The sequence below is a fragment of the Misgurnus anguillicaudatus genome, chromosome 11, assembly GCF_027580225.2.
Source record: "Misgurnus anguillicaudatus chromosome 11, ASM2758022v2, whole genome shotgun sequence".
Taxonomy (NCBI): Eukaryota; Metazoa; Chordata; class Actinopteri; order Cypriniformes; family Cobitidae; genus Misgurnus; species Misgurnus anguillicaudatus.
The window spans coordinates 32,708,364-32,734,365 of record NC_073347.2 but is presented as its reverse complement, the minus strand read 5'-3'; the positions used below and the strand labels follow the sequence as shown (position 1 = coordinate 32,734,365).

At 39.0% G+C, this 26,002-nt stretch overlaps 1 protein-coding gene across 3 annotated transcripts in view; it reads right to left on the bottom strand.

Moving 5' to 3' along the window:
- Window positions 1–26,002, bottom strand: part of mdga1 (MAM domain containing glycosylphosphatidylinositol anchor 1) — a 312,596-nt gene that overhangs the window by 39,192 nt on the left and 247,402 nt on the right. For all 3 annotated transcript variants that reach the window (XM_055169632.2, XM_055169631.2, XM_055169633.2), the window contains one exon: window positions 19,352–19,482. In XM_055169632.2, the coding sequence (XP_055025607.2) occupies window positions 19,352–19,482 (131 nt within the window). The remainder of the gene's footprint in view (window positions 1–19,351; window positions 19,483–26,002) is intronic.

Genomic DNA, 26,002 nt, shown 5'->3' with positions numbered 1-26,002 from the left:
AGATCCAACTCCCGTGTCTCTACGATGTTCTAATGCGGAGATATAAGGCTTTGTTTATCCGGTTGCTAGGGTACTGTATTTGGTTGCTAGGGGGAAAATGGCATCCACTAGTGTTTACCCTCCGAGTCATGAGTCAAACGGTCTAACCCCTGTGTCTCTATGATGTTCTGATGCGGAGATATAAGACTTTGTTTAGTCTGTTGCTAGGGTACTGTATTTGGTTGCTAGGGAAAAATTGCCATCCACTAATGATTACATGCCGAGTCACAAGTGAAATGGTCCAACCCCCGTGTCTCTACGATGTTCTGATGCGGAGATATAAGGCTTTGTTTACTCTGTTGCTAGGGTACTGTATTTGGTTGCTAGGGAAAAAATTGGCATCCCATAATGATTACACTCTGAGTCACGAGTCAAACGGTCCAACCCCCGTGTCTCTACGATGTTCTGATGCGGAGATATAAGGCTTTGTTTACTCTGTTGCTAGGGTAATGTATTTGGTTGCTAGGGAAAAAATTGGCATCCCATAATGATTACACTCCGAGTCACAAGTCAAACGGTCCAACCCCCGTGTCTCTACGATGTTCTGATGCGGAGATATAAGGCTTTGTTTACTCTGTTGCTAGGGTACTGTATTTGGTTGCTAGGGAAAAAATTGGCATCCCATAATGATTACACTCTGAGTCACGAGTCAAATGGTCCAACCCCTGTGTCTCTACGATGTTCGGATGCCGAGATATAACTGTTTGAATTTTATGTTGCTAGGGTTCTCAAAAGTGGTTGCTAGGGGCGTGGCTTAATACCTATGTAAGGATCCTGAGAGACTGATTGGATGCCTGAGTAAAATGAGCCCACCCCCATGTCTCTATGACACTGTGGTGCAAAGATATCCATCTGGGCATTTTATAATGGCAGTCTATGGAAGATGTTGCTAGGGTGCCCAAAAGTGGTTGCTAGGGGCGTGGCTTAATAGCTCTGGGATGATCCTGAGAGACTGATTGGATGCCTGAGTGAAATGAGCCCACCCACTTATCTCTACGACACTGTAAAGCAAAGATATCCCATCTGGAACTGTTTTATTCCCTTATATGGGCATGTTTCCTCAATGGGAATTTTCGGGTGCCTCTTACACCCCAGGGGTACAACTTAAACCCCAATGTCATGTATGTTCTTACATAGCCTACCACCCTCTTTAAATTTAGTAACCCACATGTTTCTACAAAATCCTCGAGCGGACCTATGACCCGTCAAAATTTTTTTAATGGTAAGTCTATGGGATTTTGCCCCATTGACTTTTCATTGGGCATTTTTGGGCACCTCTTACACCCCAGGGGTACAACTTACACCTCATTGTTATCCATGTTCTTACAGAGCCTACCACCCTCTTCAAATGTTGTAACCCACATGTTTCTATAAAATCCTCGAGCGGAGCTATGACTCGTCAAAGTTGGGCGCAATGTTAAGTCAATGGGATTTTTCGGGTGGTTTTTCGCCCCCCTTTCAGAAATCCTGCACCCGATCCCTTATAAAAGTCATAGCCACCATCTCTTCAATATACCGGTCGATTTGAGCCCTCCTTCATGGGACGACGGCAAACCGTGCGGGACGAGTTACGCGCCGAAAAAACGTGCAGACATAAGAATAATAATAACTAGATAGAAAAGTTTGTTGACAAACTTTATGTTGGCTTGACAAAGCCTGGCCTGAACGTTTAAAACGGTTTGACAGAAGTTTAGTTTAGTAGGCTGTCTGGCTGTTAGTATGTTTAAGTATGAAGCTAGCCTGATTTAGCATGAAGCTAGCATGATTAGCCTGAAGCTAGCAGGAAGCTAACATGATTAGCATGAAGCTAGCATCAAGTTAGCATGATTAGCATGAAGCTAGCATGATGCTAACATGAATTAGCATGAAGCTAGCATGATGCTAGCATAATTTAGCATGAAGCTAGCATGATGCTAACATGAATTAGCATGAAGCTAGCATGATGCTAACATGAATTAGCATGAAGCTAGCATGATGCTAAGATGAATTAGCATGAAACTAGCATGATGCTAACATGAGTTAGCATTAAGCTAGCATGATGCTAACATGAATTAGCATGAAGCTAGCATGATGCTAACATGAATTAGAATGAAGTTAGCATGACGTTAGCATGATGCTAACATGAATTAACATGAAGCTAGCATGATGCTAATATGAATTAGCATGAAGTTAGCATGATGCTAACATGAATTAGCATTAAGTTAGCATGAAGCTAGCATGATGCAAACATGAATTAGCATAAAGCTAGCATGATGCAAACATGAATTAGCATGAAACTAGCATGATGCTAACATGAATTAGCATGAAGCTAGCATGATGCTAACATGAATTAGCATGAAGTTAGCATGATGCTAACATGAATTAGCATGAAGTTAGCATGAAGTTATCATGAAGCTAACTTGACTAAGCATGAAGCTAGCATGATGCTAACATGAATTAGCATGAAGCTAGCATGATGCTAACATGAATTAACATGATGCTAACATGAATTAACATGAAGCTAGCATGATGCTAACATGAATCAGCATGAAGTTAGCATGAAGCTAGCATGATGCTAACATGAATTAGCATGAAGCTAGCATGATGCTACCATTAATTAGCATGAAGCTAGCATGATGCTAACATGAATTAGCATGAAGCTAGCATGATGCTAACATGAATTAGCATGAAGCTAGCATGATGTTAACATTAATTAGCATGAAGCTAGCATGATGCTAATATGAATCAGCATGAAGTTAGCATGAAGTTAGCATGATGCTAAAATGAATTAGCATGAAGCTAGCATGATGCTAACATGAATTAGCATGAAGCTAGCATGATGCTAACATGAATTAGCATGAAGCTACCATGATGCTAACATGAATTAGCATGAAGCTAGCATGATGCTAACATGAATTAGCATGAAGCTAGCATGATGCTAACATGAATTAGCATAAAGCTAGCATGATGCTAACATGAATTAGCATGAAGCTAACATGATGCTAACATGAATAAGCATGAAGTTAGCAAGATTTATTATGAAATTAGCATAAAGCTAGCATGAAACTAGCATGAAGCTAGTATGACTTAGCATGAAGCTAGCATGAAGCTAACATGACCAAAAGACCCAACCCCCATGTCTCTATGATGTTCGGATCCAGAGATATAAGGCTTTGTTTATTATGTTGCTAGGGTGCTCATATTTGGCTGCTAGGGGCGTGGCTTAATACCTCAATAAGAATCCTTAGAGACTGATTGGATGCCTGAGTAAAATGAGCCCACCCCCATGTCTCTGTGACACTGTGCTGCAAAGATATCCATCTGGGCATTTTATAATGGCAGTCTATGGGAGATGTTGCTAGGGTGCACACAAATGGTTGCTAGGGGCGTGGCTTAATAGCTATGGGACGATCCAGAGAGACTGATTGGATGCCTGAGTAAAATGAGCCCACCCACATATCTCTACGACACTCTAAAGTAAAGATATTCCATCTGGGACGCTTTTATTCCCTTATATGGGCATGTTTCCTGCCCCATTATAAGTCAATGGGGAAGTTTGGGGGCCTCTTACACCCCAGGGGTGAAACTTACACCCCAATGTGATGTATGTTCTTACAGAGCCTGTCAGCCTCTTCAACTGTGATAACCCACAAGTTTCTACAAATTTCTCGCTTGCAGCTATGACCCGTCAAAGTTTGTCGCAATGTTAAGTCAATGGAAAATTTGGGGTGTTTGAGCGCCCCGTTTAGGAATTTGGTAGGTCCCATCAGTTAGACAAGTCATAGCACCAATCTACGTACCAGTCTTAAAAATTTTGTACAGTTTTGTGGGTGTAGCTTGAAAGCTCTAGGAGGAGTTAGTGTGAGAAAAAGTGTGGACCAGAAGAATAATAATAATAATAATAACTAGATAGGTACATTTCCTGAAGAAAATGTGAGTGGTGCTTGCCGTGGCAAAATTCTGGGGACCATATATGATTATACTCCAAGCCAAAAGTAAAACGATCCAACTCCCGTGTCTCTACGATGTTCTGATGCGGAGATATAAGGCTTTGTTTAATCTGTTGCTAGGGTACTGTATTTGGTTGCTAGGGAAAAAAATGGCATCCACTAGTGATTACCCTCCGAGTCACGAGTCAAACGGTCTAACCCCCGTGTCTCTACGATGTTCTGATGCGGAAATATAAGGCTTTGTTTACTCTGTTGCTAGGGTACTGTATTTGGTTGCTAGGGAAAAAAACAGCATCCACTAGTGATTACCCTCCGAGTCACGAGCCAAACGGTCCAACCCCCGTGTCTCTACGATGTTCTGATGCGGAGATATAAGGCTTTGTTTACTGTGTTGCTAGGGTACTGTATTTGGTTGCTAGGGAAAAAAATGGCATCCACTGGTGATTACCCTCTGAGTCACGAGTCAAATGGTCCAACCCCCGTGTCTCTACGATGTTCTGATGTGGAGATATAAGGCTTTGTTTACTCTGTTGCTAGGGTACTGTATTTGGTTGCTAGGAAAAAAAATGGCATCCACTAGTGATTACCCTCCGAGTCACGAGTCAAACGGTCCAACCCCCGTGTCTCTACGATGTTCTGATGCGGAGATATAAGGCTTTGTTTACTCTGTTGCTAGGGTACTGTATTTGGTTGCTAGGGAAAAAAATTGGCATCCACTAGTGATTACCCTCAGAGTCACGAGTCAAACGGTCCAAACCCCGTGTCTCTACGATGTTCTGATGCGGAGATATAAGGCTTTGTTTACTCTGTTGCTAGGGTGCTGTATTTGGTTGCTAGGGGAAAATTGGCATCCCATAATGATTACACTCTGAGTCACGAGTCAAACGGTCCAACCCCCGTGTCTCTACGATGTTCTGATGCGGAGATATAAGGCTTTGTTTACTCTGTTGCTAGGGTACTGTATTTGGTTGCTAGGGGAAAAAATGGCATCCCATAATGATTACACTCTGAGTCACGAGTCAAACGGTCCAACCCCCGTGTCTCTACGATGTTCTGATGCGGAGATATAAGGCTTTGTTTACTCTGTTGCTAGGGTACTGTATTTGGTTGCTAGGGGAAAAATTGGCATCCCATAATGATTACACTCTGAGTCAAGAGTCAAACGGCCCAACCCCCGTGTCTCTACGATGTTCTGATGCGAAGATATAAGGCTTTGTTTACTATGTTGCTAGGGTACTGTATTTGGTTGCTAGGGGAAAAAATGGCATCCCATAATGATTACACTCTGAGTCACTAGTCAAACGGTCCAACCCCCGTGTCTCTACGATGTTCTGATGCCGAGATATAACTGTTTGAATTTTATGTTGCTAGGGTGCTCAAAAGTGGTTGCTAGGGGCGTGGCTTAATACCTATGTAAGGATCCTGAGAGACTGATTGGATGCCTGAGTAAAATGAGCCCACCCCCATGTCTCTATGACACTGTGGTGCAAAGATATCCATCTGGGCATTTTATAATGGCAGTCTATGGGAGATGTTGCTAGGGTGCCCAAAATTGTTGCTAGGGGCGTGGCTTAATAGATCTGAGATGATCCTGAGAGACTGATTGGATGCCCGAGTAAAATGAGCCCACCCACTTATCTCTACGACACTGTAAAGCAAAGATATCCCATCTGTAACTGTTTTATTTCCTTATATGGGCATGTTTCCTGCCCCATTATAAGTCAATGGGAATTTTCGGGTGCCTCTTACACCCCAGGGGTACAACTTACACCCCAATGTCATGTATGTTCTTACATAGCCTACCACCCTCTTCAAATTTAGTAACCCACATGTTTCTACGAAATCCTCGCTCGGACCTATGACCTCACAAATTTTCCCGCAATGTTAGTCTATGGGATTTTGCCCCATTGACTTTTCATTGGGCATTTTTGGGCACCTCTTACACCCCAGGGGTACAACTTACACCCCATTGTGATGTATGTTCTTACAGAGTCTACCACCCTCTTCAAATGTTGTAACCCACATGTTTCTACAAAATCCTCGAGCGGAGCTATGACTCGTCAAAGTTGGGCCCAATGTTAAGTCAATAGGATTTTTCGGGTGGTTTTTCGCCCCCCTTTCGGAAATCCTGCACCCGATCGCTTATAAAAGTCATAGCACACCTCTCCTCAATAAACCGGTCAATTTGAGCCCTCTTTCATGGGACTACGTGAAACCGTGCGGGACGAGTTACGCGCCGAAAAAGTGTCCAGAAAAAGAAGAATAATAAGTATGCAAGATAATAATAGTGATGCCTTGCATAAATGCAAGCACCACTAACTAGATAGGTACATTTCCTGAAGAAAATGTGAGTGGTGCTTGCCGTGGCAAAATTCTGGGGAACATATGATTATACACCAAACCACAAGTAAAACGGTTTAACCCCCGTGTCTCTACGATGTTCTGATGCGGAGATATAAGGCCTTGTTTACTCTGTTGCTAGGGTACTGTATTTGATTGCTATGGTAAAAATTGCCATCCACTAGTCATTACACTCTGACTCCTGAGTAAAACTGCCCAACCCGCGTGTCTCTACGATGTTCTGATGTGGAGATATAAGGCTTTGTTTATTCGGTTGCTAGAGCACTGGATTTGGTTGCTAGGGAAAATATTGGCATCCCATAGTGATTACACTCTGAGTCACGAGTCAAACGGTCCAACCCCTGTGTCTCTACGATGTTCTGATGCGGAGAATTAAGGCTTTGTTTACTCTGTTGCTAGGGTACTGTATTTGGTTGCTAGGGAAAAAAATGGCATCCACTAATGATTACCCTCCGAGTCACGAGTCAAACGGTCCAACCCCTGTGTCTCTACGATGTTCTGATGCGGAGATATAAGGCTTTGTTTACTCTGTTGCTAGGGTACTGTATTTGGTTGCGAGGGAAAAAATTGCCATCCACTAGTGATTACCCTCCGAGTCACGAGTCAAACGGTCCAACCCCTGTGTCTCTACGATGTTCTGATGCGGAGATATAAGGCTTTGTTTACTCTGTTGCTAGGGTACTGAATTTGGTTGCTAGGGAAAAAAATGGCATCCACTAATGATTACCCTCCAAGTCACGAGTCAAACGGTCCAACCCCCGTGTCTCTACGATGTTCTGATGCGGAGATATAAGGCTTTGTTTACTCTGTTGCTAGGGTACTGTATTTGGTTGCTAGGGAAAAAAATGGCATCCACTACTGATTACCCTCCGAGTCACGAGTCAAACGGTCCAACCCCCGTGTCTCTACGATGTTCTGAGGCGGAGATATAAGGCTTTGTTTACTCTGTTGCTAGGGTACTGTATTTGGTTGCTAGGGAAAAAAATTGCCATCCACTAATGATTACATGCCGAGTCACAAGTGAAATGGTCCAACCCCCGTGTCTCTACGATGTTCTGATGCGGAGATGTAAGGCTTTGTTTACTCTGTTGCTAGGGTACTGTATGTGGTTGCTAGGGGGAAAATTGGCATCCACTAGTGATTACATGCCGAGTCACAAGTCAAACGGTCCAACCCCCGTGTCTCTACGATGTTCTGATGCGGAGATATAAGGCTTTGTTTACTCTGTTGCTAGGGTACTGTATTTGGTTGCTAGGGAAAAAAATGGCATCCACTAATGATTACCCTCCGAGTCACGAGTCAAACGGTCCAACCCCTGTGTCTCTACGATGTTCTGATGCGGAGATATAAGGCTTTGTTTACTCTGTTGCTAGGGTACTGAATTTGGTTGCTAGGGAAAAAAATGGCATCCACTAATGATTACCCTCCAAGTCACGAGTCAAACGGTCCAACCCCCGTGTCTCTACGATGTTCTGATGCGGAGATATAAGGCTTTGTTTACTCTGTTGCTAGGGTACTGTATTTTTTTGCTAGGGAAAAAATTGGCATCCACTACTGATTACCCTCCGAGTCACGAGTCAAACGGTCCAACCCCCGTGTCTCTACGATGTTCTGAGGCGGAGATATAAGGCTTTGTTTACTCTGTTGCTAGGGTACTGTATTTGGTTGCTAGGGAAAAAATTGCCACCCACTAGTGATTACCCGCCGAGTCACGAGTCAAACGGTCCAACCCCCGTGTCTCTACGATGTTCTGATGCGGAGATATAAGGCTTTGTTTACTCTGTTGCTAGGGTACTGTATTTGGTTGCTAGGGAAAAAATTGCCATCCACTAGTGATTACCCGCCGAGTCACGAGTCAAACGGTCCAACCCCCGTGTCTCTACGATGTTCTGAGGCGGAGATATAAGGCTTTGTTTACTCTGTTGCTAGGGTACTGTATTTGGTTGCTAGGGAAAAATTGCCATCCACTAGTGATTACCCGCCGAGTCACGAGTCAAACGGTCCAACCCCCGTGTCTCTACGATGTTCTGATGCGGAAATATAAGGCTTTGTTTACTCTGTTGCTAGGGTACTGTATTTGGTTGCTAGGGAAAAAACGGCATCCACTAGTGATTACCCTCCGAGTCACAAGTCAAACAGTCCAACCCCCGTGTCTCTACGATGTTCTGATGCGGAGATATAAGGCTTTGTTTACTCTGTTGCTAGGGTACTGTATTTGGTTGCTAGGGAAAAAATTGGCATCCCATAATGATTACACTCCGAGTCACGAGTCAAACGGTCCAACCCCCGTGTCTCTACGATGTTCGGATGCCGAGATATAACCGTTTGAATTTTATGTTGCTAGGGTGCTCAAAAGTGGTTGCTAGGGGCGTGGCTTAATACCTTTGTAAGGATCCTGAGAGACTGATTGGATGCCTGAGTAAAATGAGACCCCCCCATGTCTCTACGACATTGTAAAGCGAAGATATCCATCTGGGCATTTTATAATGGCAGTCTATGGGAGATGTTGCTAGGGTGCCCAAAATTGTTGCTAGGGGCGTGGCTTAATAGCTCTAGGATGATCCTGAGAGACTGATTGGATGCCCGAGTAAAATGAGCCCACCCTCTTATCTCTACGACACTGTAAAGCAAAGATATCCCATCTGGAACTGTTTTATTCCCTTATATGGGCATGTTTCCTGCCCCATTATAAGTCAATGGGAATTTTTGGGTGCCTCTTACACCCCAGGGGTACAGCTTACACCCCAATTTCATGTATGTTCTTACAGAGCCTACCACCCTCTTCAAACAATGTAACCCACATGTTTCTACAAAATCCTCGAGCAGGGCTATGACCCGTCAAAGTTCGGCGCAATGTTAAGTCAATGGGATTTTTTGGGTGGTTTTTCGGCCCCCTTTCGGAAACCCTGCACCCGATCGCTTATAAAAGTCATAGCACACCTCTCCTCAATAATCCGGTCGATTTGAGCCCTCTTTCATGGGACTACGGCAAACCGTGCGGGACGAGTTACGCGCCGAAAAAGTGTCCAGACATAAGAATAATAATTATAATAAGTATGGGGAATAATAATAGTGATGCCTTGCATAAATGCAAGCACCACTAATAATAACTAGATAGGTACATTTCCTGAAGAAAATGTGAAGTGGTGCTTGCCGTGGCAAAATTCTGGGGACCATATATGATTATACTCCAAGCCAAAAGTAAAACGATCCAACTCCCGTGTCTCTATGATGTTCTGATGCGGAGATATAAGGCTTTGTTTACTCTGTTGCTAGGGTACTGTATTTGGTTGCTAGGAAAAAAACGGCATCAACTAGTGATTACCCTCCGAGTCACAAGTCAAACGGTCCAACCCCCGTGTCTCTACGATGTTCTGATGCGGAGATATAAGGCTTTGTTTACTCTGTTGCTAGGGTACTGTATTTGGTTGCTAGGGAAAAAATTGGCATACCATAATGATTACACTCTGAGTCATGAGTCAAACGGTCCAACCCCCGTGTCTCTACGATGTTCTGATGCGGAGATATAAGGCTTTGTTTACTCTGTTGCTAGGGTACTGTATTTGGTTGCTAGGGAAAAATTGGCATCCCATAATGATTACACTCCGAGTCACGAGTCAAACGGTCCAACCCCCGTGTCTCTACGATGTTCTGATGCGGAGATATAAGGCTTTGTTTACTCTGTTGCTAGGGTACTGTATTTGGTTGCTAGGGAAAAAATTGGCATCCCATAATGATTACACTCTGAGTCACGAGTCAAACGGTCCAACCCCCGTGTCTCTACGATGTTCTGATGCCGAGATATAAGGCTTTGTTTACTCTGTTGCTAGGGTACTGTATTTGGTTGCTAGGGAAAAAAGTGGCATCCCATAATGATTACACTCCGAGTCACGAGTCAAACGGTCCAACCCCCTTGTCTCTACGATGTTCTGATGCGGAGATATAAGTCTTTGTTTACTCTGTTGCTAGGGTACTGTATTTGGTTGCTAGGGAAAAAATTGGCATCCCATAATGATTACACTCCGAGTCACGAGTCAAACGGTCCAACCCCCGTGTCTCTACGATGTTCTGATGCGGAGATATAAGGCTTTGTTTACTCTGTTGCTAGGGTACTGTATTTGGTTGCTAGGGAAAAAATTGGCATCCCATAATGATTACACTCTGAGTCACGAGTCAAACGGTCCAACCCCCGTGTCTCTACGATGTTCTGATGCCGAGATATAAGGCTTTGTTTACTCTGTTGCTAGGGTACTGTATTTGGTTGCTAGGGAAAAAATTGGCATCCCATAATGATTACATTCTGAGTCACGAGTCAAACGGTCCAACCCCCGTGTCTCTACGATGTTCTGATGCCGAGATATAAGGCTTTGTTTACTCTGTTGCTAGGGTACTGTATTTGGTTGCTAGGGAAAAAATTGGCATCCCATAATGATTACACTCCGAGTCACGAGTCAAACGGTCCAACCCCCGTGTCTCTACGATGTTCTGATGCGGAGATATAAGGCTTTGTTTACTCTGTTGCTAGGGTACTGTATTTGGTTGCTAGGGAAAAAATTGGCATCCCATAATGATTACACTCCGAGTCACGAGTCAAACGGTCCAACCCCCGTGTCTCTACGATGTTCTGATGCGGAGATATAAGGCTTTGTTTACTCTGTTGCTAGGGTACTGTATTTGGTTGCTAGGGAAAAAATTGGCATCCCATAATGATTACACTCTGAGTCACGAGTCAAACGGTCCAACCCCCGTGTCTCTACAATGTTCTGATGCCGAGATATAACTGTTTGAATTTTATGTTGCTAGGGTGCTCAAAAGTGGTTGCTAGGGGCGTGGCTTAATACCTATGTAAGGATCCTGAGAGACTGATTGGATGCCTGAGTAAAATGAGCCCCCCCCATGTCTCTATGACACTGTGGTGCAAAGATATCCATCTGGGCATTTTATAATGGCAGTCTATGGGAGATGTTGCTAGGGTGCCCAAAATTGTTGCTAGGGGCGTGGCTTAATAGCTCTGAGATGATCCTGAGAGACTGATTGGATGCCCGAGTGAAATGAGCCCACCCACTTATCTCTACGACACTGTAAAGCAAAGATATCCCATCTGGAACTGTTTTATTCCCTTATATGGGCATGTTTCCTGCCCCATTATAAGTCAATGGGAATTTTCGGGTGCCTCTTACACCCCAGGGGTACAACTTACACCCCAATGTCATGTATGTTCTTACATAGCCTACCACCCTCTTCAAATTTAGTAACCCACATGTTTCTATGAAATCCTCGCTCGGACCTATGACCCGTCAAAATTTTTGCAATGTTAAGTCTATGGGATTTTGCCCCATTGACTTTTCATTGGGCACTTTTGGGCACCTCTTACACCCCAGGGGTACAACTTACACCCCATTGTGATCCATGTTCTTACAGAGCCTACCACCCTCTTCAAATGTTGTAACCCACATGTTTCTATAAAATCCTCGAGCGGAGCTATGACTCGTCAAAGTTGGGCGCAATGTTAAGTCAATGGGATTTTTCGGGTGGTTTTTTGCCCCCCTTTCAGAAATCCTGCACCCGATCGCTTATAAAAGTCATAGCACACCTCTCCTCAATAATACGGTCGATTTGAGCCCTCTTTCATGGGACTACGTTAAACCGTGCGGGACTAGTTACGCGCCGAAAAAGTGTCCAGAAAAAGAAGAATAATAATAATAAGTATGGGGAATAGTAATAGTGATGCCTTGCATAAATGCAAGCACCACTAATAAGCTTAGATCGAAGAACAGTATGTTGGCTTTGTCAAGCCAACATAATAATAATATCCCTGAGCAATAATAATAGTGATGCTTTGCATAAATGCAAGCACCACTAATAATATCCCTGAGCAATAATAATAGTGATGCCTTGCATAAATGCAAGCACCACTAATTAAAATATAAAATACAAGTGCAAGTTTGCATGTTCAGGCAGTTTCGCAGGTTTATTTTACCCTATTGGTGCACACGCTTGTCAACATGAAACGTTGAATATGATTCTTCAGTCATTGTTAGTTCCGCCTACGCGCGATTGAACTGAATTTAAAAATAGCGAGTCGCAAATCATCGCGTTTAACAGCCTTTCCACGATGACATCTGCTGTTGTTTGTTTACTTTTGGAGACGGAGACTATTACATCACTCATGGAAATGTTGGATTACTGAGGACATCTTTTCAAACGTTAAAAAAACGAAACAAGCACTTATTACTTTGATAATGACGTCATGCTGCGTTGAAAGACTGTTCTTCACCACATATTGTACAAAAACATATAACGTTACGCTCATCGATGATAAATGCTCGTCTGAGAAATTTATTTCTGCTTTTCTTTGCGCGAAGGGACATATTATGATCAAAGATATTGGACTTTGTTATTATGATCGAGACTTTCTCCATCTTTAACCAGAAGCCCTGTATCAGACTACAGTAGGACATGTAAAGGTGAGTTCAGACATTTTCGTAATGTTTATAGTCAGGAGTATTACTCCAGTCAACTATTTAGGCAGGCAGACTCTGTGTCGTGTATATAGGCTGTATGATTTACTGTTGTTGGAATAAAATTTACACTTAAATGACAACACATGAAATTTGGATTGCGCGATGTTGTTTGATGGCCATTTTCTCATTAAATCACAATCTCTCAAACGAGTTCTTTAGTAAAATCAAATCACTACCTGTTGAATCTGTCGTAGCGCGCTTTCACGTCATGCATTTTGCTGACGAGGAATGAGATCATTGTTCGGAACTACGTTCACGTAACGTAAATAACGTAAAAACTAATTCAGTTACTAATTCTATTGAGTTGTGTTTTCAAGTGGATTAATAATTTGGTGGGGCACTGCCCATAGACTGTATAAAACAGGCACAGTCCCACCTGCCCATATACTGTACACAAGCTGGTTGGTTATTTGTAAGTGGTTTTATAATTTTACCCTTAAAACATTGTGCTGCCTGCATGGCATCAAGGTAACTTTGCTTAGGTAGCGTGCACACCAACGCTTTTAAACGCGTCTAGACGCCGAATACCAGCTGTTTTTTCAGCCCAGCGCTTTGGTTGCTGTGATACTTGAGCTGTGAGCCAGTTGGTTGTTGTGATATTTGTCCCGCCCTTCGTCCACTGTGATTGGACAGCCATGTGAGAACTTACATTGACGAGCTAAGCTTTTAACCCAAAGTTAAATATTTTTCGACCACAGCGCGGGAAAAAAACGGACTGCTGGCTGTTTTGAAAAACGCCACGCTTCCATTGGGAAAAAAAACATACGCCGGCCACAGGCATACAAACTTTGTTGTGCACGCCCCCAGTTTATGTACATTCTATGCTTTGCCCACCCTGTTTTATAAAGGCCCACCCACTTGAACATTTCTGGCCTCGCCACTGTATGAAATACTATCTTTTTCTTAAAGACATTTTAGTAACTCTTTCTTATTTAGGGCCATAAACATGCATGCGAAGTGAGGATACACTGATGTGTTTTGAAGTGTATTATCAACACAATTTTTTTTTACTGTTTTGATGTCCGCGACCCATATTTTTTTGTTCCAAGGCAACTGTAGACTGAAAAAAATATTCATTCAATTTACTATTTTTTTAAGGTACGTGGTCGCAACAATTTATTTATGCTACATTTAAACAAACAAAAACAAAATTTTTAAATGTAGCTTAAAAAAATGATCGCGACCACTTACCTTAAAAAAAACTGTAAATTTAATAAATCATTTTTTCAGTGTATAGACACAAATTAAATACATTTATTGTTATAAATGTTGTTATGTTTTACTACCTTGAAAAAGGAAAAGTGAGCTTTTCCTCACTATTTTCAGTACTGATAAAGACTTTCACAGTTAAAGTGAACTATCATTTCTGTTTTCAATGTAGATAAAATACTATAAAGCAGATAAATTTAGACACATAGAAAATCCAGAGGTGAATACAGGTGCCCCACAAAACATGACACCAAAACAATCCCATTTGTGTAAAATGCAAAAAGGCAGAAAGCACATGATGTGTGCACATTATGTCAACAGTGATTTCTTGAATTTGTTCAATGAGGCTCAAGAACGAAACATGAGCCTTTTTAGGAAAAGAAAAGCTTATTTTATTACACAGCAACATTACATTTTTAATACTGGTATTTTTAATTGTTAAAACAAACATGTTAAAAATTGTGGTAAAATGCATTTTTTTTAAATACTTTTTTAATATTAAGTGTTTGTAATGTGTGACAAACTGATACTAAAATGGTCCTGTTCATAGCTAATTCCTTCTTGTTTTTCATAATTTAATATTTAGGGAAATTGCATAGAATCAAATTGTCACAATTTTTTTTAATAAAAATACTTGGTTTCATTGTGCATGATATATTAGCGCATGCTATTCTAAAATAATAAAATGTTTCATGTTTCGTCAAAATAAAATTCATTTATTTATCTCTAAAATAACTTGTCAAGAGGGCACAAACATAATACTTTTAATCTTTTAATCTGAAGGTGTATTTAAATGTTTAAAATTTGTTTTTGTTTATGTGCCCACATATAAAATTTGTTCATTAGAAAACTACACTTTCATTTAATCTTTTTTTTAAATTGATGACTTTGACTTAATATTGAAGATAAGGCAGCCAACACAAACCAATAAATAGGTAGAAATTTTGTCAGTACTGCAAGAAGCTGCTCGATGAAATATCAAGATTTCTGCAAACTCTAGAGTCTAGACAAAGACTAAACTAAAGATGAAATAATACTATATAGTTTTGATTTATTTTGAATGCTTTTCGTCTCAACATAATTCCCATGGTTATTTGTGTTATTTTGTGGTATTAATTGGTTTACTTTTAACTATTAAAAACATCTAAAATTTGAATAACATGTGTGACCCTGGAACACAAAACCATAAGGTATATAACAGCTAACAATAGATTGTATGGGTCAAAATGATCGTTTTATGCCAAAAATCATTAGGATAAGATCATGTTCCATGAAGAGATATTTAGTAAATTTCTTATTTACATATCAAAAATGTTTTCATCAGTAGTAATATGTGTTGCTAAAGACTTTATGTGGACAACTTTGAAGGCGATTTTGTCAATATTTAGATTTTTTGCACCTTCAAAGTCCTGATTTTCAAATAGTTGTATCTCTGTCATTATTGTCCAATCAAACCATACATAAATGAGAAGCTTATTTATTCAGCTTTCAAATGATGTATACATTCTTTTAAAAATTAACCTTTATGATTAGTTTTGTAGTCAAGAGTCACATATAAACAAAAAAAGAGTAAATGTTTCTAAAACTTTTGAACGGTATTGTATATCCTCTAAACATTTTTTTCTCTCTATAAATTAAACCTTCATTTCCATCCCTGTCTGGAGTTTGTCTTTGGATTTCTCTACTTTATGTTTCTCTTTTTGCACTGTAGGTCTTCAAGGTTTCAATTTGTTATTTTCTCTCTCCAGCACCTTTTCTTCTCTGTAATGCACTAAATGTCTCTTGGTCTCAGCAGCTGCTGAGCTCAGAGCTGGACTCAGCAGAAACTCAGGTCCAGAAGAGAGAAACGGAGCTCGATTCAGCGCTTTCTCAATCACAGACCTCTCGAACCACACACACACACAGAGACATATTACACCTCAACACCAGGACTGGGCGATAGCTTTAAAATAAGTCTAGATATGTCTGCTGATATTCTAAATGCTTCTTGATACTTATACTGTATATTCGCTCTGTTTTTGCTTCAAACAGAGTATACATCATGTCCATCAAACAAGCTATTGTTGTCACACAAATGTTAAAAGCAAGTATTTAAAATGCTCTTTATGTTAGATATGCATTAATGAATACACATAAAGTAACTTTAAATAAATGCATCAGTGAAAAGCATAAAATATATAATAAGTAAATTCCTAGAGCTGTCCTGATTGGTCGATACAAATGATAATTAATCGACATCAATATTTATAATCAATTCCATTTTACCCTTTACATTTTTTTTATCACGCTAAAATAACAACCGTTTCCTCCACACCACTAGGAGGCACAAACCTCTTATGTCAATCGCCGTCCCCACCCGTGGGCTCAGTAAGCAAGAGTTTCCAAAGAATGAAGCGGGTCGAGTTCAATGTCAAACGAGTTAGTTAGAAAAAGTTTTCAAAGGCCAAAGGGGTCTAAAATCTGGAAGCACTTCAGGTTAGCTGGTAATAAAAGGCTGGTTTGTAAACTATGTAAGGTTTTGTTGGATTATCACAGCAGTACCAGCTCAATGCATGATACAAATTTATTATACAAATAAAAAACGTGTAATTTGTTCTCTTTTATCACCTCTCAAATATGGGTAGTTTTCTTATAAAACACAAAATTTTGAACAAAAAGCTGAGATAATTGCTTTTTTGTAAAAAACTTTTGTTAGAGACCAGATTCAGAGCGATGATCAAAACACACTGCTTTTGAATCCGTAGATGCTTTAGGGCCAGATTTACTAACAGCTTGCGCCAGTGCAAACCATCATTTTGGTGTTAAATAACGACTGTTGGGAATTAGTAAAGATGCGCAGTGGAACATTAGCGCTGAAAAGGTGTGGTCTAGTTATTTTTGCGACTGACTTTATTGCATATGCATTTCTAGGAGTTTCCCCTTCAGACGCAACATTTACTGGAGGAGATTATTTAAATGACTCACACAACACAATTTACTAATGCTTGCGTGTGTGATATTACTGGTATTTGCGCCATTTTTTAATGCCAAAAAGCATGCTTTAAATCATTTTGCGCTTGAAATGGCAGCAATTGTAGTTGATAGGAGAACGCTTGGCAGATATCAGAGAGCACGTGGTACCAGGCAAAGAATTTTTCACACTTAACAGTTTATTTGGAATGCCAGAGGAACATATTATTCAAAAATATTGATGTCCGTGAATACTGATGTCCGTGGTGCTGAACTCAAGTGCATCAGGTGCTGTAGATCACCTGCACCTCATCAGCTCTGCTTATTTGTGACCCTGAACTAATTTGCGCTGCTCTTAGTAGATTGTGTTGGTCATTGTGGAAATCAGCTGTTGCGCCTGTGTTATGTAATTTGCGGTTTTTTTTTTTTGTAAATAACCCGCTGATATCCCACTCCCATCTGTGCTTTTTTGGAATTGCGTTCTTGTGCTAATGTGCCCTTTTTAGTAAATTTGTTCCTTAGTGGAAAATAGTGGAAATATGTATTGCCGTAAAACCTTGTCATTGTCAGGAAAGCCTTTTTTTCTTAAAGCGTCAATAACACACGCTATGTTTCGGCATATCTGATGTTGATCTGGAGTAAAGTAGTATTAAGTCCTTCATATCTCTTTAGTCTTTAGTTTTATTAGATTTATAAGACAGATTAGTTTTACAGAGTCTTTCCGATAACATAAAAAAATTTTGGAAAGAGGAGTTACTAGCTGCGGGAGGAGCGAGTCTGAGTCAACACTTTATACAACACTGACTGGATAACTTATGATTCACTACATGGTCGTGTCGTTTATATAATATGCACTTGCATGGCTATTTCCAACACAACACTGAAGTCTTACTAATCACATGCAACTCATGACCCAGTTGGGACTTTTCAATAAAATACAGGGTTAAACAACCAGGCATCAAAACTCCGCTGCTACCTCGGATAAACAAACTATATCCATTGTTTCCATAATGCTGGCTTCTTCTACTTACAACCAAAAAACACACTTCTTCTTTCATGCCATTGTTGAGTTTGATATAAAACAAAGCTGTTGCGTGAAGTGATGGCTGTCTCTTGGCCTGTGACTTGGCTCTCGCTCTCCCACTGATTGACGTATGGGCGTGGTTTTCCGGGGGAAGTGGCCATGAAAAGAAGTGATACGTATAGCTTACGCCTGAAACGTCAGCTGGACCCGTATTTCAAAAAAACTTTCTGAAGCTTATACGAACCCTGGTGAAGTCAATTCGGCACAGAAATACACTGCTTTTTTGACTCTTTGCCTACGTTTAGCATGAGGAAACCAACTCTTAAATAAGTTAATAAGTCAGAATGCATATAATACAGTTGAACCAGTTGAACCCGCCCTTTAATTGACGAGATAACTTGTCAATGGCGGGAAAAGGCGTTAACTATTTTCAAATGCATACTCTCTAAGGCCCTGTTTTTAGAAACGGAGAGATTTACCTTCGTTTGTGCCCCTCGTTTACACGCAAACGGAGAACTCGCCTCTGAAACCGATTGTTTCTAAAAACTGCGGCCAGAGTGGAGATCTTGAAAATCTTCGGTTGCACGGTTGCATGTAAACTGAGACAAACGGATGTTTAAGCAGGCAACGTCACAGAGTATGCGCCAGAGCTCGCACCTATGTCAAAAGTGCGACCTATGTTTACATGTGACTGCTACTCTGAACGCTTCCAAGATCACATTATGTTCGTGCAAACTCGTTTAGTGTGTTTGTATTTGCAAATACAGCTGCTCCATTATGTAGAGGAGCAGAGACGAGTGCTTGGAGGTCAGCAATTTTATGCGTGTTCCGCTTTATGCGGCACTATAAGAACCGACAGACGGATGATGTCAACGTACCGCGAGAGCGAGTTGAGAAATCACACGTAGAGGTCTAATTTCGAATTGCTCTCGCGGTACTATGACATCATCGAACACCTACTTCAACAACTCCTCCCTCCAACACGAAGAACCAGTCCGCGTCACCACCAGCACCGCCGGTGATTGGCTTACGTGGGCTTGAGCTTCTCTTGACGGCATATATACACTGGTACGTGTAAATGAACACTTTTCTGAAAACTGACATGTGTGCACGATATTATTTTTGAAACCGGAGTGGTTAAAATGTCTGTTTATGAAAATAGCCACCCACGTGTAAACGTAGCCTAAACTCCAGACGTTCTTTAATCCTAAAAACAGACTCGGAAACTCTAAACATACTCAAACAACGCAACACTCACACACACCAAGATCTTTCATGCATACCGTAAAACATGTGTGCATGTACTGCAGTCATACCTGGAAGGGTCCGCTTGGATAGATCACAGCATCCGCCTTTCTCCATTCTGGCCCCTGGTGTCCGGAGAGAGTCCAGACGGCAGAATCCACAGTGGCTATGCTCTTCACTCTCATCAGAACATTGAGAGTTCCTGCAGGCAGACGAAGAAGAAAGCAAAGCTCAGGGCAACATCAGATCTTTCTGTGACCTACACACTTTCCTCGAGCTATATGATGATGACATCTGACAAAGAGATCTTGCAAAGCGAGACTTCTGACTGCAGGCATGGTTTATTCTGCAGCATAGTCTAGCCAGGAAAATATATATTTTGTTAGCCATGACTACCATAAATAACATAAATCCAGCCAATTAGATTGTCGATTGTGATATAAGAAAGCTCTCGAAATTTACAGTATGTGGTCTGTGAGTGGACAGTGGGTGGTATGTGGATAAACCCTTTATGACGAATCTCACAGCGCCGACTGACGACAGAAACAACTTCCACACTGTGATTATGTGTAGTTTAGTGTGGTTATTATGAACATGACAGACATAAAACACACACACTTAACTGAGATAAGGAAAGCCTTTGATGGAAGGTTATGAGGCCAAGTGGCACATTTATGATTCATCCATTAAATTATTGCTCTGACTTGCGCTTAAAGGAAAGCAATATATAATTCACATGCACTCTTGGACTGAAAAAGAGATAGAGAGGAACTTAAAAGTAAAGTAAGTCAGACGTAAGCCGACAAATAGTCACATGCGTGCACCTAATGTTTCCGAATTTTACCTGACAAACAGTACACACACACACGACAAAAGCAGATGTGACCTAGCAAGTGAGCAGCACTTATATCTTTATTTATTCATGAAGTGCAGAAATAAATTTAAAAAATGACGAAGAACAAGCACTCGATTAACAAACTGCATTAGCGGTGCAAACCGGTGGTGCGGTGACTGAATCTGGCTCATTCAAAATATAAAGCATCTTATCTTCAAACATCTGAACAACAAATACTGTCAGCATATCAACACAGACAGCTCCATATCATTTATAAGGCCTACAAATTTCAATGTATAATAAAAGTAATAATGTGCCATTTATTTGAGGTTGTTTTTTTTGGGGGGAGTAACTTTAAAATGTACATATTCGTTTGGCAATAATGGTCTGTATGAATCTATCTAAAGGTCATAAATCTGTATTTTGGCACTGCAATTTAATATATATGTATATATAAAAACCAAAATAGTATAATTCATTTGTTTAAGATGATACTTTGGTAAATCTAAAAGATTCTCAGATGTTTTTAACCCATGGCTGGGTAAATATTTGACATGCAGAACACAATGGGTTGGAAATACTATGAATTGAAACAACTTAACATTTTTGTGAATGTTTATTTTGAAAAATGCATTTGAAGTATCATTGCAAGACATACAGTATTTAGTACCACAGTACATTTCACCGCCACACTATTACTATCTGAGGCTATGTTTACATTAAAGCATTTACCTTTGCCATTACTTTTGCCATGTTTACACCTTTGATTTACACCACGCCACCGTTTTCGACCCTCATAAACGGAGTCGTTAGTAAAAGCTGAAGACCCTGTTTTAGTTTGAGAACTCAGACGTTGCGCTGCAGTGTACACGAACAGCTGATGTTAACGTGACAGCGCTTCATTTTCAAAGTAAAAAATATTTTTATTCAGGTAAATGGAGGTTTGCAACGGAGGTTTTGCCAAAAATAGTAAACATCTACCAACCAGCTATTATAAACGCTATAGCCTATCAGATTGTTTTAACATGTATCCAAAAAATTATTCATAAAATGTATTCAATTTTTTTAAGGTAAGTGGTTGCAATCAATTTATTTAAGCTACATTTAAACAAAAAAGATTAGAAAAGTAAAATAAAACTATATATAACTATATAAAACTTTTGTTTAAATGTAGCTTAAATAAATTGATTGCAACCACTTACTTTAAAAAAATTGAATATATTCAATGAATAATTTTTTTCAGATAATGTCTGTTTTATATTTATGTTTGAGTATTGTTGGGTTTGATTATTGTTGTAATGTTGTTTATGTTTAAATTTAGTTAGCTTATTACGAAAGATAGACTGTAATTTTAAACGCCATATAGGGTGTTGTAAAGGCCAATATGAAGGGAGAATTGTAATGGGTCAGACATTATTTCCGAGTTTAATTTAAGTTTTGTTTGCTACTTTAAAATAAATTTCGTTTCATATAATTTGTCTCTTAATTTGAATCGATGTTTTGTTGATAAGTTTTGTTAATATAAATTAATTAACACAATAAAATCAACGTCATATTAATATTTAATGCTCGTTAAGCCGATTGCGCATTTTGCTATTTCTGTGTTGCTAGCGGTGGACGTGCACGGACCTCGCACACTTTTAAAAATTAACGTCATATTCATTTTTATTAATTAATTGCACACTGAACAGCTAAAGGTAAGGGAAGATAAGTTATTTGGTGTTTTTCAGTTCGTACGAAAATTTTCAAATGGACTATAAGATCAAATATGAACTGTGAACAATGAACTATTATAAATATAATAGCGTGAAATGGCTGAAGAGGAACTCCCTACATTAAAGCAATAAGCATTTCTGTAGGCTAAAGCTATACTTCACCTCTTATTATGTTTGATTGAAGTTTGCATTTGCTGAAATTTATTTTTGCTTCAAGAACGCTACTGTTTAGAACTGTTCACTTGAATGCTTCCTTTATAAATCATAAAAACCTTTCTGTTTGGTTTATAACATCAACATTAAAGGTGCAGTGTGTAATTTTTAGAAGGATCTCTTAACAGAAATGCAAAATAATATACAAAACTAAATTATCAGGGGTATATAAAGACCTTTCATAATGAACCGTTATGTGTTTATTGCCTTAGAATGAGACATTTTATCTACATACACAGAGGTTCCCCTTACATGGAAGCCGCCATTTTGTGCAGCCATGTTTCTACAGAAGCCCTTAACAGACAAACATTTTTACTAAGTTTTCTCCAACGATGACATGTTTGACCGATTGCGGCTACCGTAGCTTCTATTATGTGTTTCAAAAGCAAGAGGTGAGCAGTGGATTAAGCCGTTGATTGCAATTTGCAACCTCACCACTAGATGCCACTAAAATGTACACACTGCACCTTTAACCTATTAATTCTATTAAACACATTTTTATAGTTTCAAAAATAGTGTCTGTTGTAGTTGTCGACAAAGGACCCAGGTCTGAATTTTTGTCAATATCGCACACCCCTAGGCTGCGTAAATTCGCAATGGTAAGCTATTATTTGAGTAATAAGTTATTTTACACTTTTATGCACATGCCCAGTTACATGATTGGTCATGTTTCATGCGTTTATGGTCGTGTATAGTGTGGATGAAGATTCTTTTTAAAGTATAAACGAGGTTTTAAAACGCAAATGCTCTAATGTAAACAGGGCCTGATACCTTCACTGTTCCAGCACAGCCGCATTACATTTCTTTTTAAGGAAAGGTGACTATTAAATTCAGTGTACGTGTCATTACTGTAAACAGTACTGCAGTGTATACAGCACATATACACACAGCAATCAAAGCTATTCAAAGTAAATCAATGAACCTTTAACAGAAAACTGTTGTATTCGAACCCACGATTAGCTCGCTGCCCAGGCTGAAAGCGTCTGTCACGGTTCAATGACCTCTAAAGAGGAGCTTGCTCTCTAATACATAAACAGAAATTGTGTGCTTGTGCGTCTTTAAGGTACAAACACTCGACCCTTGAAAGTAACAGTTCTGTGTGTAAATGAAGGGAGTTGTGGTCTGAATTAAAGCCAAAGCTCTGATGTGTGTGCTCACAAGAAGCAAAAGATCTAAACATGAGAGGACCTTGGCTAACCTTGACACAGGTCGAATGCATCCAAACACTCATTCATCCTCATAATGAGCCGAAGATGGAGGTTGAGAAAGAAGCTGGACACTGGCAGAAGATTTTAGTGCACAGTCTGAACCACAAGAAGGATGTTGGACACTCATGTTTTGGTACAGAGCAGGTCCGGTTTGTTTGTTTGGTTCTGTGTGTTCTTTGGTTTTGGTTTCATGAAGGTCGCTAGTGGATTATGTAATATATAGTCAGCCGGGCATTATCGCAAAACAAAGCCTGAAATGAAACACTCCTCGTACTACTCAATAAAATGACATGATCACTTACCAAATAAATAAATATACTACAAAATAATCTATATTTTCTCATTCACTATGCTTTGCCTTTCAATAAAATAATACATTAAAAAGAGTTATTTATTTAAGAAGTAACATTCTGCTAGATCAAGATAGAAATATTTAATATTATAAAATAGAAATATAAGAACATTTGATTTTTGTAATCCATCAGCAAATTGTTTTCCTGCGACAACCAAAACGTCATAATAAACAAATGAGAAAGAATCAGTAGTAAAAAATAAATCAGTCCTTGGCTGTGATTGTGCTGGTACCCTTTTAAAAAGTACACTTTTGCACCTAAAAAGACTATATGTGACCCTGAACCACATGGGTATATTTTTAGCAATATCCATCAATTCACTGTATGGGTCAAAATTATAGATATTTTTATATTTCTTACAATAAATACATGAAAACTTTATTTTTGTGGGTGCAGTTGCTAAGGACTTTATTTAGACAAACTTAGTGGACATTTTTAATTTTTTTTCACCCTCAGATTCGAGATTTTAAAATTTAGTTGAAAATATTTTAAATCTCGACCAAATATGTCCTATCCTGTCCTTATAACAAAATTCAATGGAAAACTGATTTATTTATTTGATGTATAAATCTCAATTTAAAAAAATGTACCCTTATGACTGGTTTTGTGGGTCAGATACCTCAAATGTAAATGTATACATATCTGTACCTAAAGGACCTTAAGGGTACTACCCCAGTGATAGCGTTTTTTTTTTGTATTATACAAAATTATTTAGTTACAGGTTATGTTCGACTAATTAGAATCAAGTATTCATGTAGAAGAGTGTAAAAATTGCCTGAACAAATTGGGCCAAATATAAATTAATCACATACAAAATAAAAGTGATTTTTTTGCATAATATATGTGCATGTACTGTGTCTAGTTATTATGTATATATAACTACACACACATACATATATTAATTTAAAACATATATATTTATATATAATTTTTTATATATATATATATCATATAGACAGTGTTGGGTGTAACTAGTTACTAAGTAATTAGTTACTGTAATTTAATTACTTTTCCTTTGAAAAAGTAAAGTAAGGGATTACTCTTATTTTTCTTGTAATCTAATTATACTTTTGATGTAACTAAATACTGTGTATGGACTGTAAAACAATTATGTATACTAAAATACAATTGTGAATTTACCATGGTTTTAGTTTACAATTCTCACTATTATCTAGTTGATTATTATTAGCATTAATATTAATGAGATGTTGGCTGTTTATTAATACTTAATAGCACATATTAATTCCTGATTCTGCAAAACCTTATTCTACATCCTTAACTCTCCCCATTTCTACCAATACTTAAAATTAACAATTTCTTTAGAATACATAATCAGCAGTAGTTAGAGTATATTAAGGCAAAAGTAGTTAATAGTTAGTTAATAGAGAGAATTGGACCCTAAAGTGAGACCAGAATAATTCATGTACTTTTATATATTATTTCTTCAAGTAATTTCAAGCCTATCCTTGTATCATATACTAAATAGGATTTAGAAAGTAATTAGTAATAAGTAATTAAATACTTTTTGGAGAGAGTAATTTGTAAAGTAATCTAATTACATGATTGAAGATGTAATTAGTAACTAGTAATTCATTACTTTTTTGAGTTACTTACTCAACACTGAATATGGAATATATAAAAATATAAATAAATATATATAAACATGTTAATGTTTCTTAAATACATCCATGAATGTGTGTGTATTTATATATACATAATAATTACACACAGCACACACTCATATATTATGCAAAAAAAAATCACTTTTATTTTGTATGCGATTAATCGCGATTAATCTTTGCCCAGCACTATTTTAAACCCATGCTGTCAACTTCTAACACACCACAGAGTCACACAGTATGTAATGATTAAACCATGTGTTGTGATTGACCGCAGCTGTAATAGATTCACTGCTGCTGAAGCTCTTCCTAATGAACCTCACATCTCACTTGCTATGCTATTGCTTTTTTAAATGCATTTGGCAGACGTTTATTCAAAGCGACTTACAGTGCATTACAAGGTATAAATATTTTTACCAACATGTGTTCCCAGTGTTTCTCTACCACAGAGCTACACAGGAGCACTTTTGATGAAACGTCTAATAGACTAATGCACCCTCCTATTTGAGATGTTTAGCTTTTTAGCCGATTAATCGGAAAATAATCGTCCAATTAATCGAATATTAAAAAAATCGTTAGTTGTAACCCTACTCTATACTATATGAAAATTGGATATATTCTTGGCCACGTCACTGTCAGCCATCAGAAAAGTCTGAAAGATTGTGACACAGCAATTTTGACTCTAATTAAAACAACATCAAACCCAATGTTCCAGCAGTCCAACACGGATATTTGCCTCCTCTAATCTGATTAACATCTATAGAGAGGGAATGTCTCTG